Source organism: Arvicola amphibius, chromosome 4 (assembly GCF_903992535.2).
Source record: "Arvicola amphibius chromosome 4, mArvAmp1.2, whole genome shotgun sequence".
Classification (NCBI taxonomy): domain Eukaryota; kingdom Metazoa; phylum Chordata; class Mammalia; order Rodentia; family Cricetidae; genus Arvicola; species Arvicola amphibius.
This window is the reverse complement of record NC_052050.1, coordinates 100,431,994-100,447,483: the sequence shown is the minus strand read 5'-3', so window position 1 is coordinate 100,447,483 and position 15,490 is coordinate 100,431,994. Positions and strand designations below refer to the sequence as shown.

The following is a 15,490-nucleotide window of genomic DNA, read 5'->3' as shown; positions in this document are numbered from 1 at the left end:
GGAGGTGATTAGGAACAAGATCATCTCCAAGGGACACTTTCCAAGATAACTTGTATCTCCAACCTGGCACCACCTTCTGAACTTCCAAAAATACTGTCACTAGCTGGGATGAACTCTCCAGCATGAGCTGGAACAAGAATAATACACCTTGCAAGTAAATGGAAACCAAAACAGGAAAAATTTATCTTTAAGGTTAAAAGTTTTTTTGCAGTTAAGAATAAGTTTCTGTTTGTCCCATGTTTGTTGGGCCCATCTGCACTGGACAGGCTTGATCACATGTGGGCAGGAGGTACCTGAGCAGGAAATGCATCAGGGTGTATGCTTGCTCTTGATTGGACCTGATGGGAAATCCAGTGAATTATGGGTTTTGCCTCTTTAAGCTCCTGCAAAAATGTGACTTGTGGCTATTTCCTGGGAACCCAGAGATGGACCTGGTCAGTATTTAATTAAAGCTTGTTTAAATTTGGTTTTAAATTTTGGTAGTGGTCTTATTCTCAACTGGTGGAATTAAAAGAGCCTATGAGAGAATCTTATATTTGAATCATAACATTATCTAAATTTCTTACCAACCCTATATAACCCAATGCTTCTCAACCTGTGGGTCGCAACCCCTTGGGGGTCAAATGATTCTTTCACAGGGGTTGCCTAAGAGCATCTGTGTAACAATGAGGGGCCTGCTCTTGAGGTTTCTGTCCCGCCCAGTACCCAACAGCCGGCAAGCCCCCAAGAAAATCACACAGAGATCTCCATAAGTTATAAAACTGATTGGGCCATTAGCTCAGTCTTCTTATTAGCTCTTGTAGTTTATATTAACCCATTATTCTTATCTATGTTAGCCACACAACTAGGTACCTTTCTCAGCTGGGCAGGTCACATGTTGCCTATTCAGTGGTCTGGGCTGGACTGCAAGGAATGGGCTTCCTCCTCAGCATTCTCCTGTTCTACTGCCTATCTGGTTTACCCACCTATACTTCCTGAATACAGACAATTTTCCCGCACCCACTTCCCCCTCTTTTTTTTTAAACAAAGGAAAATATTCATAGTTCATTTTTTGGGAAAGTGGGTGGCGTAGTTTTCCAGGCTACTTCCTGCTGGTTGGGGGCACTGATTTTCTTATGGGGATCTAAAGAAAATTTAGAGTTACAATCAAGTCCTGACTGGAGTATCCTGTGAGTCTTGATCATCTCAGGCAGCCGTCTTGAACCTGTTCTGGATGTAGAACTCAGACATCTGGGCCATCTGTTCCTATGTGGTCTTCCTTGATCAAACTGGATTTTTCTTAACTCAGAATGAATCCACAGCCTCTCATTTTCTATGGAAACAAAAGCAAAACCTCTTCTCCAAAGTAACATACCTTTTGACTTCAGTTTTGAAGCTGAGGTATTTTCAAAATACCTATCTTGGGTTAGTTCAGCAGCATTTATAAACAAATATCTTTTAGCAGCTGTTGGTCCTTTCTCAGCATTCAAACAATTCAAAGAGAGCATAATAGCATACAGTATCAAGATTCTCTGTGTATTTTCCATCTTTATGTGGCTTTATTTTAACCTCTATTTCTTTTATTTTTACTTTTACTTTTTAAGACAAGTTCTCTGTATATCTTTGTCCTGGAATAACTCTGTAGACCAGGCTATCCTTGAACTCACAGAGATCCACCTGTCTCTGCCTCCCAGGCATTGGGATTAAAGGTGCATGCTACCACACCTTGAAGTCACAGAGGTCAATCTACCTCTGCCTCCCAAGTGTTGGGATTAAAGGCATGTACCACCACACCCAACTACTCTCTTCCTTTTTTACTTTTAAGAACTCTAACCTTTAGCCTGCATATATTTTTAACACACTGTAAACCATTTAGAGGTTTTCTTCGTCTTTGAATCTCTCTTTACTGTATATCTCTCTACATGAGTCTTTTTGGAGAGGATTAAAATCGTGACTTTGACAGCTAGATCCAGCCCATTCCTTAGCTTCCCAGCCTCACAGCAGAGGTACTGGCTTCCTCCTTCCCAGCATTCTCTGGTTCTACTTCCTATCTGGTTTACCCACCTATACTTCCTGCCTGGCCAATCAGCATTTATTTAAAACATGATTGACAGAATACAGACAATTCTCCCGCACCACATCTGCATACCAGATATTTACATTACAATCATAACAGTAGCAAAATTAATTATGAAGTAGCAATAAAATAATTTTATGGTTGGGGTTCACTGCAACATGAGGAACTGTGTTAAGGAATCACAGCATTAGAAGGATTGAGACTCACAAACATAGCCCTAGGTATTGTTCTCATTTGATAGGTAGGGAAACTGAGGTGCATAGAGACTAATTTTGAAGATCATGCCTATAGTAAGTGATAGTACTGGGATGAACCCAAGTACGGAGACATGAGCTCATTTCTGTCCTGAATCACTGGGACCTATATCTGACTCTAGTTTGAGGTCATGGGACAGTCTCCTGGGTCCACTAAGCTCCACTAAACACAAAAACATTCCAGGTGTAGGCCACTTGTTGAGAAGAGAATTTTGCAAACTTGGCAAACCCTAAGACTACCCCTGCAGTGCTTGATGAAAACGTCCTCTTCTTGGAGATCTGAATTCAGCATTTCAACTTTGAAATCTAAATTGATAGCAAGAATGAGGGTTGTAGTTCTGTGAATAGCTTTTGAGCGGGACAGACTCCAGCTTGCCTTGCCCACCTGCAGCAATTCTTAATTTTCAAGAATTGTGTTACTCTCTGAGTGTCAGTTTCTCCACCTGCCAAAGGAAGCCAAGGAGATATTGAGCTAAATACAAAGTGCTTAGGGCAATGGCTGCTGCAGGGCAAGAGAAAGGAGAGTGGCAACGTCCAGGCAGTCAAGACGCCTTAAAGATCCCCGAGACTATGGTGGGCAGTTTGGAAGGGCTGCAATTTAAAAGTTAGGGCATCGAATTGAAATGGAATTTCAGATAAACAATATTAGGAAAAAGTAACAGCATCAGTATCTCCCAGCAGCTCTTCCTTGCACTCACGACCCCTGGTAGGACTGGGAAGTCTAGGTCCTTCTCAGCCTTCACATCTTATTTTCAAGTTCATGGGATATACTTATACTAAACCTATTTTCTATTCTTGTTTTCAATCTGAAATCACTAATTACAAAGAGGCACTATACTTTTTAAATATGGCAACACCGGGTCTCAAAGCCTCAACACCGGATCTGCTCCTGTGCAAGCAGGACTCTGACCTGGCAGGCGCAGAGGTCGATCCCAGAGGGACGCCTTGTCCCTTGTCCCACCCAGGCCGCACAAGCGGCACCCGCGCGGCCCCGCCCCGCCCGTCCGTCTGAGAGCGGAGGGCAGGTTCCACAAACTGTTCCGGCGGGCTGCAGGGTGGTGTGGACTCGCTCCCTCCTCCCACAGGACGTGCCCAGGCAAGGCAGAAAGTCGCTCGCCATGTCATCCGCGGAGGCGGGGGATGTTTTCCGCAGAGCCCGGGGCAGGACCCTGGACGCGTTTTGCTCAGGTACTGCTTGGCTCTTCGCCCGGGAAGGGGTACTCCGGGGCTGCGGAACCTTCCGCGCAGGGAACCTTCCGGTCACGGGCCACGCTTCCAGAGGGACCCCTTCGCCGGTTGCACACGACACCAGGGGACCTCTGTAGGAGTTGCGCCTTCCTCGGGTGTTGGGTTCACTGGCCTTGACCTGACCTTGCAAGCAAGCAAAAAAAGAAAGAAAGAAAGACAGAAAGACAGAAAGACAGAAAGACAGAAAGACAGAAAGACAGAAAGAAAGAAAGAAAGAAAGAAAGAAAGAAAGAAAGAAAGAAAGAAAGAAAGAAAGAAAGAAAGAAAGAAAGAGAAGTCGGGTGGAGTTGGCTGGCAGAGAAGCCTTGGCTCTGCTGTGGAACCTATCTTTTGACTTCCTCATCCCTCATCCCTAGAACTGTGGTTATGGAAGGCGAGCTTGTGAGAGGCACCTGCCAAGCGCGGGTGCATGTCAGAGGTTGTGACTTTTGTGACGGCATTTTATTTTATTCACCACACTTCCAGCTGTTTACTGTAACAGTAGAGAAGAAGATAGCCTGGGTCCTGGTAATGTTCTTGGACGTCGGGCTTAGCCTCACAGGGGGCGTAAACATGTTCAGAATATTTCTGTAACCTAGGGTGGCACACACGCTAGGCCTTGAGCCACCCAGAGGGAACAGCGATTGGTTCCTGTTCTCCCCTGTTTTGTTTGGGTCTTTGGGGTTGATCCCTCTCGGGCACTTAGAACCACAGGAAAGTTCACCTTTCTTGGCTCTTGGCAGTCTTTTCTTGCGTCATTCTTCTGCCTCCAATTTGCCTGAACTGGTCTGAAAAAGAAGCAGGCTGGTTCCAAACCCTGGAGGACGTTGACACCTGCACTTCCCTGCTCTCACGGCCCCTGGTGGGACTGGGAAGTCTGGGTTCTCAGCCTTCACATTCTATTTTCAAGTTCATTTCCCCAGTCTTACCTCCGGCTACCTAGCCAAAGAGGATCAGACCTCCAGTTCTCGCCTAGGTCTTTGGTTCTTTTCCCTCTTTGCAGTTCAAGGTTCTGCATGAGTGCACAGCTAAAAGTCCACTGTGGTTGACTGGGGAAAATGCAATCTGCTGTGCTGCCATTTTCCACAGTTTTTAACGTGTCTTCGTTTTTTTTCTATATGTTTTTTTTTTTTTTTTGAGATGCATCCATATTACTATAAGTAGTCCTTATTTCCTTCTGGGCAATATTCCATTTGATTGAGTGTATGTGTTGTACATTTTGTTAATGGGTAGGCTGAGCCTTCTCCAGCTTGCAATCTTTCTTCTCTTTCCCACGGTGTTCCAGGACAGTGACTGCTACGTACAGGCAGCAATGAACTCTTTGCCCTGTTCCTTAGGAGCCTTGAAAGCTGGGCAAGGAAGAGACTTAGCCAATGAGAAGCTCTCGTGGGAGGTCAGGGTGAAGGGAAAAGAAAACACCAGCACATTATTCCTGCACTTGATGCCCTCCCGGGGCCCCCTCTTGCAGGCTGTAGTCCTCCCCAGAAAGACCCTGCTTCTCCCTGCTGCTGTTTTCTCAGACTCTTTTTCCAGCTCGATGCCTCTGAGTGAGAGCTGCTCTCCTTTTTTCTGCCTATTAAATTATCCCCCATAGTTTCTTTCATTCAACCCATCCCAAATGAGTGAGTTGTGGGGAATATAAAAAGAAGGGGTGACAAATCCCAGCCCTCAGCTCCAAGTCTAGGCACAGAGCTGTGGTACAGACTAGTAATCCCTGGCATCCTGTGACCACTGTAGTGGGAGGAATCAGGATTGTAAGTACTTGGCCATGTTTGATGGCTGGGGTAGGGGTGAAGGGGTGTGGGGCATTGATTGGTATCAGAGGGTAGGTTTGAGATATCATCTGGAATTCTGAATGCTGAATGTTTAGACAGGTAAGAATGGGATTTGTTGCTTTAAGATATGGAGACCCCATTGTGAAGGGGTACAGTGCCATAGTGGGTGGTGCCTGTATGTTGTCTGTGTGTTTACTATTCAGATGCACGTAGCATATATCAAAGATCCAAGAGCAGAACAGCCAGAAATTCTGGAAAAACCAGCAGCCAGTCTTGCCACCAAAGCCTGGCTGGAAGGCTTAGGCAGGAAGGCACACAGTATCACATGCCACAGAAATGCGAATGTGAGCTGAGCTGCTGCCTCGCCTGTGCTCCCGGGGCTGTGCAGTCGCCCTGGGAAGCAGAGCCTTAAGTCTGTGGAGACAGATCTCACACGACTGTCCAAGGAGGAGTTCAGTTAACTCAAGCAGCTGTCCCTAGTTTACACTGTGCTCACAGTCCCAAATGAGATGAAAATACCATCCCCCACCAGAGGTGCTTTACCTGAGTGCAGTACTTCCATTTCTCCAGGAGTTGGGTGAGTGACTCTCAATTTCAGCCATCCTGTTAACATAATCTGCTATACTCTGCTGATAGTGTTTATAAGAAATAAAATTGGAATGTCTCACCTGAGCAAGTTTGCGTTCCTAAGTCCTGTCCAGATACTCATTTTAATTAGGCAAATTGATAATTAGAGTTCCTTGACACATATCCTAATTAGGACTTTTTTTTTCTGCATGTAACTGTCTTCTCAGATTTAGTACATCTGTTCCGAAGGAATTCTGAAAGGGAGAAATCAGGATAAAGGTGCTTTTAAAAACTGTATTTAACAGCTAGCAAAGATGGCTTAGAGGGTAAAGGTGTTTGTTGCCAAGCCTGACCACCTGATTTTGATTCTGAGAGTCCACATGGTAGGAGGAGACCAACTCCCCTTGGCTGTCCTCTGACCTCCAGGTGTGTGCCGTGGCATGTGGACACCCACACCCACACACATAAATAAACAATAAGATATAATTAAACTGTATTTAATTTCTTCTGAGATACTAGATTTATTTTCCTGAAATTCCCCATCAGGTATTTCCACCTTCTTGGGTGGCTTCCGTTCAAAGTTTATTTGGGTCTGGGAAGATGACTCAGCATTTAAGAACACTTTCTGCTCTGCTGGAGGACCTGGCCTCCATTCCCAGCGGCAAGGTCAGGTGGCTCACACCCTCCAGGAGCTCCATCAAGGGGATCTGGTGCCCTCCTCTAGATTCCCAGCGCCCAGGTCAGGTGGCTCACAACCTCCAGGAGCTCCGTCAAGGGGATCTGGTGCCCTCTTCTAGGTTGCACAGGCATCTAGATGTGTATGGCATAGTATACATTCACACAGGTAAGCCCACAGGTATACACAGAGATAAAAGAATAAAAAATAATTTAAAGGACTGTATTTTAAAACATAGCAAATAAAGACTTGTTTTCATGGCCGTTTTGCACCTCTGCAGCTGCCTTGTAGGAACTGATTACTTTGGTTAATGTTGAACATTCTTGGTCCTTCCTGTAAGTCCTCTCACTGCAGAGAGTAAGTAAATTCTCGGGAGAAATGATCAGGTTTAAACAGTTGTAACAGGCAGAAGATGAAGTGAGGGCTCCAGTCGCGCCTTTTCATTAGGACAAATTCATTCCTATTTGAAGAGGGGTTCAATAAAAGCCGTGGGAGTGGACAGATTTGGCCAACAGCCTCAATCAATACAGAGTTTAATCATAGTAGCTGAACTTGGGTTAGTTGTGGAAGGCCCTGTGGTGCTAACTGAGCTCTAAGCTATTAACTAGGTGAGTTGTAACTCAGTGGCTGCTGAACTGACTATGCTGTAGCCAGTTAAACTGCTTCCTACTCTTCACTTCTGCTTTCTGTTACTCATTTAAATGGCCTGGTGCTGGAGTTCTCAGATGCACTGGCTCTAGGAGCTGCCTGCTCGTAAGTGTCTGTCTTTGTTTTGATCAAATAACTGCACTAAATTTAACTGACCACAGGAAGTTCCTGTGATTAGACAGGAAGACTGGCCCTTTCTCACTTCCTTAACGTAATGCCCAGCGATGGGATCCAGTGGTCACTGCACATTTACCTGTTTAAAGAGATCACACTTTTCAAAAAATAATTTCTAACTGAATTATTTTATTTGTTTATTTGCGATAGGCTCTAGCCCAGGCTGGTGTGGAGCTGATGAGCCTCCTGCCCAGTCTCCCCAGGACTAGGATTACTGATGTAATCACATCTGTCTGTGTTTTATTTTTAAAAACTCTTGGGAACCCACTTACCATAACTTTCATTAATATTGCGCTTACAGCTTGTTTTCAGTAAATTTGCAGAGTGATGCAGGCATGCGGCAGTCTGAAGCAGCCTTGTGTGTCTGCCTGAGAGTAATGCAGGCATGCAGCAGTCTGAAGCAGCCTCGTGTCTGCCTGTAGTCCGTATGTGTTCCCACTGCCACGCTTCACAGATAGCTACTAAATTCCTGTACAGACAGGTCTTACTTGGACATTTCCTGTGATTAGAATCATATGTGGCCTTTCTGGCTGGCTTTGCCTTAGGATGCTTGAGAAGCTAATCCACACTGTAGCGAGTGATTAGTGTTTTGCCCCTTTTTACCGCATCTCATTTCACCGTGTAAATAGCCAAATTTGTATGTCCACTTATTGGTAAACATTTAGATTTTTTATATTGTGGGATATTCATTAACACATTTTTTAATGAGTAGCTCCTATGAACAGCAATATACAAGTCTTGGCTTGTTTTTATTTCTTTGGAGCACATGTGTAGGTTTGGAATTTCTGGGTCATGCAGTAGCTATAGTTAATGTCCCAAGAGTCTGCTGACCTGTTTGCCACGGCACCTACACCGGCTACCTCCTTGCCGCAGCGTCTGTGCGGTTTAGTTTCTCTGCTGTCTTGCAGCACTTGCTGTCTGTTTGGTTGTAGCATGGGGTGGGTTCACATGGCGTTGGTTTGTATTTTTCCTAGTGGCTGATTTGTTAGTTAGCTTTCTCATCACTGGGATGAAATGCGTAGCAAAAGCAACTCAAGGAGAAGGTTTATTTTTGGCTCATAATTGGAGGTGTGGTTCTTCACGGCCGAGGTGTGGTGGCGAAGGGATCTCAGCTGTGGCAGCGGGACTGTGAGGCAGCTGTTTATACTGCATCCGCTTTCTGGAAGCAGAGAGAGCTGGGGATGGATGCTTGTTCTCTGCTTCCGCTTTCGTCAGTCTGGGACTCCAGTCCACTGAAGGGTGCCACCCACATTCAGAGCTGATCTCCCTCATCAGTCAAACTTTCCAGAAACACCCCCAGACATGACCAGAGGTGTATTCCCATGGTGATTCATTAAATCAAATGAAGTTGACTGACCTCCACACTGATAGTGTTGAATACCTTTTTGTGTGCTCAGTGGCCACTGGTAGATCTCGGAAGAAATTGACTTAGATTATTAGTCATTTTAAAATTGTGTGTTGTCTTTTTATAATTGGGCCCAAAGAGGTCTTGTTTCTGGACCAGACCCATTTCTCACTGGAAGTGTGATGCACAGGTGCCGTCCTCCACTCTGTGAGTCGTCTTCAGATGAGGTTCTCCATTAGGATGAAATTCAGTTGATTGCTTTTCCCTTTATCGTGTCACTCCGACAAAAATTTCTTTGTCTAAATTACAGATTATGAAGGTTTAATCCAATATTTTATGGTAACAGTTCTTAAATTTTGGGCAAGTTTTTTTTTTTTTAAGTTCTTAGAGGGCCATTGAGCTGGCTCACAGGGTAAAAGCATTCACTATGAAAGCCAGGTGACTGGAATTTGATACCAGGAACCGACAGATGTAATCTGTGTCTGTAACCTACAGCAACACATGAGATGGAGACAGGGAATGCAGACCATGCAGTTTGCAGGCCAGGCATCCTGGGGTGAGCAGCACAGAAAACACAAGGGAGCCTGCCTCAGAAATAAGGTGCAAGACAAGAACTGACTCCCCAGATTGTACTCTCACCTCCATAGGTGCGCTGTGGCACATGGGTGCCCACCATAATAATAAAGTTAAAGAAATCACTTTATAGGGATGAGTATGGAACCCACTCCTCAAGTACATTCGGCAAGGCCTCACCCTCTGGGCTACACTTCCGGCTCTTTGCACAGAGTTGAGGTGATTTGACTGTATGACACGGAGCGAGGCTCCCATTGTTCCTTTCTTTTCTACCCACAGTGCAATCTTCAGAGATCAAACAGTTTAGACAGAAAGAATACACTGTGGCTCTTAACTTTTCATTTTTATGTAGACCATAAATACACATTTATTTACCTATCTTTTTTGGGTCAGGCCAAGCACCTGTCTTGGCCTGTGTGGTAGTTTGAATGTAACTGGCCCCCATAAGCTCATAGAGAATGGCACTCTAAGAGGTGTGGGTTTGTTGGAGTAGTCATGGCCTTGGAGGAAGTATGTCACTGTGCGGGCAGGTTTTGAGGTTTCCTATACTCAGGACACTGTCCAGTGTCTCTGTCAGCTTCCTGTTGCCTGCAAACCAAGATGTAGGATACTCACTACTTCTCCAGAACCATGTCTGCCTGCACACTGCAGTGTCCCACCATGGTGATAATGGACTGAACTTCTGACTGTAAGCCACCACCTCAATTGGATGTTTTCTGTTATAAGAGTTGCCATGGTCATGGTGTCTTTACACAGCTATAGAATCTCTTAGACAGCCTGGGTGTATAGATGAACCTTCTGTGGCTTACAGCCTGGGTGTATAGATGAACCTTCTGTGGCTTACAGCCTGGGTGTATAGATGGACCTTCTGTGGCTTACAGCCTGGGTGTATAGATGGACCTTCTGTGGCTTACAGCCTGGGTGTATAGATGGACCTTCTGTGGCTTACAGCCTGGGTGTATAGATGGACCTTCTGTGGCTTACAGCCTGGGTGTATAGATGGACCTTCTGTGAGTGACTTTTCTTTGCACTAAGTACCAATGAAAGAATCTTTTCCAGTTTGCAACCCACTCCCCATAGACATGTAGTCAGTTAAAACTCACCTGGGAAACACTCTCCATGGGGGATTCTTGGGTTTAGATTCCTCCTGTTTGACACTTCTTCCCCCTACCACCCAAATCAATGGTGTTTTATTTTTACCAGCTCACTTTTATTGAGTCTCTCCCCAAAACGTTCATCTTTGTTAGAGGCATGCTTAGAGTTGGAAAGAACTCTCCATGGTCCTCTGAGCCACACATTTCATTAAATCAGGCAACTTAAAAGTTAGCATCGGCATCCACAGATTGAGGACAAGTCAAAGCAAACTACTTGGGCTGGGTTCAGAAGTGTGCAGAGTGCAGGAGAATGGAGTGTCACTGTGGGCTGAACTGCTGGCTGGCCTCTGGATGACACTGCCTTCTGCAGAAGCCTTCTAGAATGCTGGCCAGACCTTCCAGGAATCCTGTGGACATCTTACCAGAGAAGGTGGACAGACAACTTTTATGTTTGTGCACTACCCAAATTTGAACTTTGCTGAGTGCGCCAATGAGGAAGGTGCATTGATGCAGGGCTTGGCCAACGGCAGACCACAGCAGCCTAGGAACTCCTGGCCTTCTGCCCCACAACCAAGCACCCAAGGAATAAGTGACCACACACTGCCTAGCTTTCTTTAGGAGAAGAGAAAGCATGCCAGTGCCACCTGTCCTCATTTATAAAATGGGGGCACAGCTTGGTTGATCTGCTTTAAGGCACAGCTGTGATCAAACACTCATTGACTTTGGTTTGTGCTGACTTCCTACATAAAGGGTACCAAAGCATTTCGTGATGTAAGTCACCCTGGTGAATGGGCAGGTCCAGAGACCTCTGCTCTGATGACAGGCCCCTTGCCTTTGCTGCCAATGACACTGGAGCAGGGCAGGGTTTCCATCTGTCCAGGCTGCTCTTTCTTCAGGGTTTCCAGCTCACAGTTCACTTGAAGCTGAGTGATCTTAAGTGATTTTGCATTGTCTATCTCTTCCCTGTGCAAAGCATCCCTAGCCTGTGCATTTATCCTTGAGGGCGCACTGATTGTGTCTGCCGTTCTCCTCCCCAGCTGCCATCACAAGAACACTGGCCACCTTTGGCTCACACTTTGACAGTCTCAGCAACTTTGTGTGTTCAGTCTTAACCCTACAGTCTCCTCAGTAACCATTTTGGGAAATGTTGGGTTTTGTGGGCAGTACTAGGGTGAAATTCAGGGCTTCATACATTCTAGGCAAGTACTTCCCATGGGCCTACACCATTAGCTCCAAGAGGACTGCCTCAAACAAGTTTGGAGTCTGTCCCCACCAAACTAAGGTTTTCTCTGTCTCTCTTTCTCCCTTATGTCTTCTCCTTCAGCTTGTAGTTGAAGAAGTCTGTACTGCTCATATTTTATAAATTAGGTCCCCACACTTGCTTTAATTCATTCTTTTCCTTGATGACACATAGGACCATTCCTAATGCATATTCTTCTTATGATTCTGTTCTTCTTTCCTACCTCGAGATTATAGGTGATTCCTGCCCAGATCTGGACAGTGGCTGGTGGTCAAGCACACTCAGCAGTGTGTGTAATGTGCAGATGGATGGATCCCTGTATGTGTGGATCCCCTGAACAAACAGAACTGATGTTAAGGTATTAGACAAACGGCTTGTGTTCCTCGAGCCCACACTGGACCACCAATAGGTGCCTCAGCTGGGAGAATGTTGCCTTCTTTCTGCATTCAAGGCGCTGTGTGCCAAGCCTGGTACCTGCAGGGTTTCATCTGCCCAGAGGATGCACCACTTCCATGTCTCCCTCGAGCCCAGTGAGTCAGAGCTGCCTATGTCTTGGTAGGGAAATAGGGACATGGGGCAAAGGTATAGCCAATATCTACTTGAAACACCCCAAAAATGTCACAAGAAGGCCCTGAAGATGTCTTACTATTCTATAACTTGTCTAAGATAGTCTTGGCCAAAGCTAGGGGTGCTAAGAGCCACCTGCCCAAGAAATCCTGATCCACCTGTTGTCTCCAAAGGGTTTGACAGGTCTTCCATCGGGTGCTAAGTGTGCCCATCAAGCCTTGACTCAGAAGTCTGTGTCTCAAAACCATTTTTTAAAATGTATTTGAACTAAAAATAGGGTCAATTCACCCTGGTACCTGGGACAAATGATTTGGCAGTTCTGAGGAAAACTATTATTTCTAATCCTTTGGGGAGAGGAATCAGTCCCTGAAGGACACTTTAAAATTACTTTTCGCATACTGGACAGATTACCCCTTTTAGGTGCAGGGTTTGTGCTCTCTATCGCATGCACAGAGCTGTGCAACTCTCACTGCAGTAAGCTTTAGACTTGCACCGTCCTGAAGAAGAACTTATAGCTGCCCCCAGCCCCAGCCCCAGCCCCAGAACAAGGAAGGACACCACATCTACCACATCCAGCCTGGCCATATTATGAGGAGACTATTGTTAGACTAGAAAGAGTCCCAGAGTAGTGAATATTATTTAGCAACCTTTTTTTCCAGTAAAATAAGATTAGTCCCCTGAGAAGAAAAAGGATTTTGCTGAAGACATTTAGATTGCGATTCACCATGCAGATTGCTGTGAGGAGGAGCTGCAAAAACTGCATTTTGCTGGCATTTGCTCTTTAGCCTCGCAGCCTCCAGGCAGCTGTAAGGCTTTGCTGTTTTTACTGTTTTGTAACCAACACAGAATCCATGGTATGGGAAAGATAAGGGTGTTGGGACAGAGCTTGTAGATACTTATTCTAAAATGTCATAGGCTGTTTTCATGGAGACAAAGACATGGGTCAAACTCCAGGAGCCTGACTCTAAGACAGAAATCACGGTGATCATGGGAACTGTAGGTAGCTCACATTGGACCATTTACTCTGAGCCTTTTTCAAATGCTTTATATATGTTAAGTAATTCTTCATAAGGAGCTGGCTTTATCCATTCTCCGCAGATGAGGAGACTGCATCCTGGAGAGGGTAAGGAGCTTGAGTGTGGTACAGTTGGTAAAATAGAAATGGATCAGGGCATGAACTCTTGAAACTCAGGTTGTGGACTACATGGACCAGGTTAGGGTAGGTCATGTGTGGTCTGATCCCAGCTTCCTGTTCCAGCCTTACCCCGCCCAGGAGTGTGTCCCTCCCAGGACCCCACTAGTCATTCCACCTTGTGACTACACCTAAGATCCTAACAAGCATGGTGTCAAATAACAACCTCATTCTGTCCACCTTCCCCACTGTTCTGGAAGGCCTCAGAAGACAGGACCTACCTGCATTGTCCACTGTTGAATGTCTAGCATTGCACATGGCCCACACCACAGAGGCGTGCCCAGAGTATAATGTGCTCCCCTCCTTTACTGTGTAGACTCATCATCTTCCTGCTTCAACCTCCTGCATGCTGGAGCTACATGGTACGCACCATCACGCCCAACTCCCATGTGTTGGAATGAAAGAAGGGAGCCAGAGTGCATCTGCTTTCTGGGGTGAAGGCAGGCTCTGTGCAGTGGGGCTGGCCACAGTAGATGACACTTCCAGTTGAAAGAGTTGACAGAATGGAGAACAGTCCTTGGCGGGATGGGAAGTATGGGTATGTGAGAGGAGGCAGATAGTGATTCATCTCGGAGGGTACTGTGGTGTGTCCTGAGCTGGGATTCTTACTTCCCAAATGTAGATACAATGTGACCAGCTGCTTCAAGCCCCTGCCACTGTGACTCCCTGTCATGGTGAACTGTGCCCTCAAACAGTGATCCCAAATAAATCCTTCTCTTTTTAAGTCCCTTTGCCAGCTGGTTATCACAGTAACTAATACAACCACCCATTTCCAGTGTGACATCCAAGAATGTCTAGACATTTTATGTTAAAGTCATCCAGTGGCGTGGATGTTAAAGTGTCTAAAATCATCCAGCTGTTGAGTGTAGAGCCACTGATTGAACCTGTGGTAGATGCAGCTGGAAAAGCTTTGACCTCTTCCCAGTTCCCCAGTGTCAGAATGAGCCAGGGTCCAGAGGCATCTTCACTCATGCCTGCGATCATCGTGTGTTTGCTACATGCCAAATCACATGTGTGATCTCAAAGACATGATCCCAAGATGTGTAGACTAAGGGGCCAGAGGTGATGGTGGCAGAACTTAGGATACGGAGCGGGGTGGGAAGGAAGAGCCAGGATGAATTGTGAGTGGAATGCGTGAATTGTAGAAATGTTGGATTTTGAATTCAACATTTGGACATTCGAAGAAAAAAATACCTGCCTACTCTCTTTAAAGTTAATTCTTTGGCTGTCTAGTTATGTGTTATTTTGAGTTTGCTAAATGAATAGGAACCAACACCTTGAATTCTTAAATTGTTGTACCCTATAATGAAGTGAGGTAGTTCTTCCTGAGGCCTTTTGACCAGACTGCTCAGCCAGGGTCTTACACTTTGTGCTGTGTTTAACCAAACTCAATTTATAAAGTGTGGTGGATTGAAAGAAAATGGCTCCACAGGCTCATAGGGAGAGGCTCTGTTAGGAGCTGTGGCCCTGTTGGAGGAAGTGTGTCACCTGGGGTGGGCTTTGAAGTCTCAGAAGTTCAAGCCACGCCCAGTGACTCTCTCAATTCCTGCTGTCTGGGGATCAAGATGCAGAACTCTCAGCTACGTCTCCAGCACCAAGTCTGCCTGCATTCCACCATGCTTCCTGCCAGGATGATAATGAGCTAAACATCTGAACTATAAACCAGACCCAATTAAATGCTTTCCTTTATAAGAGTTGCCATGGTCATGGTGTCTCTTCACAGCAATAAAAACCCTAACTAAGACAGAAAGTGTGATTTTTCCCCCTTTGTAAAAATTAAGAGATCTGTTTATGATTGTATTTTACCTGTAGTCATTTGGGTCCCTCTGTGTAGCATATCATGAGTGCATACGTTATTACAGCAACAGGCATTAGTGACACAGTGATTTTCCTTAGCCTCTTCCTAGTCATGGGATGAGAACAGTGATTTTATTATAGTATTTATTATGTATGTATATATACAGTGACTAGCAGGCAATAGCAAAAGAGTCAATGATGTTTCTCATTTTAAGAATGTATTAAAAGTCAGCTTCTACTAACAATTGACAAATATACCCAAATGATAATACAGGTGAGAAAGAGGAAATACATTGGCAGAAACA

General features: G+C 45.4%; 1 protein-coding gene across 1 annotated transcript in view; it reads left to right on the top strand.

The window, feature by feature from the left end:
* The first annotated feature begins 3,311 nt into the window (after positions 1 to 3,311).
* The window catches only part of Cpped1 (calcineurin like phosphoesterase domain containing 1), a 109,705-nt gene continuing 97,526 nt past the window's right edge, over positions 3,312 to 15,490 (top strand). The window contains exon 1 of the mRNA XM_038325959.1: positions 3,312 to 3,498. Within this exon, the coding sequence (XP_038181887.1) occupies positions 3,429 to 3,498 (70 nt within the window). The 5' untranslated portion in view covers positions 3,312 to 3,428. The remainder of the gene's footprint in view (positions 3,499 to 15,490) is intronic.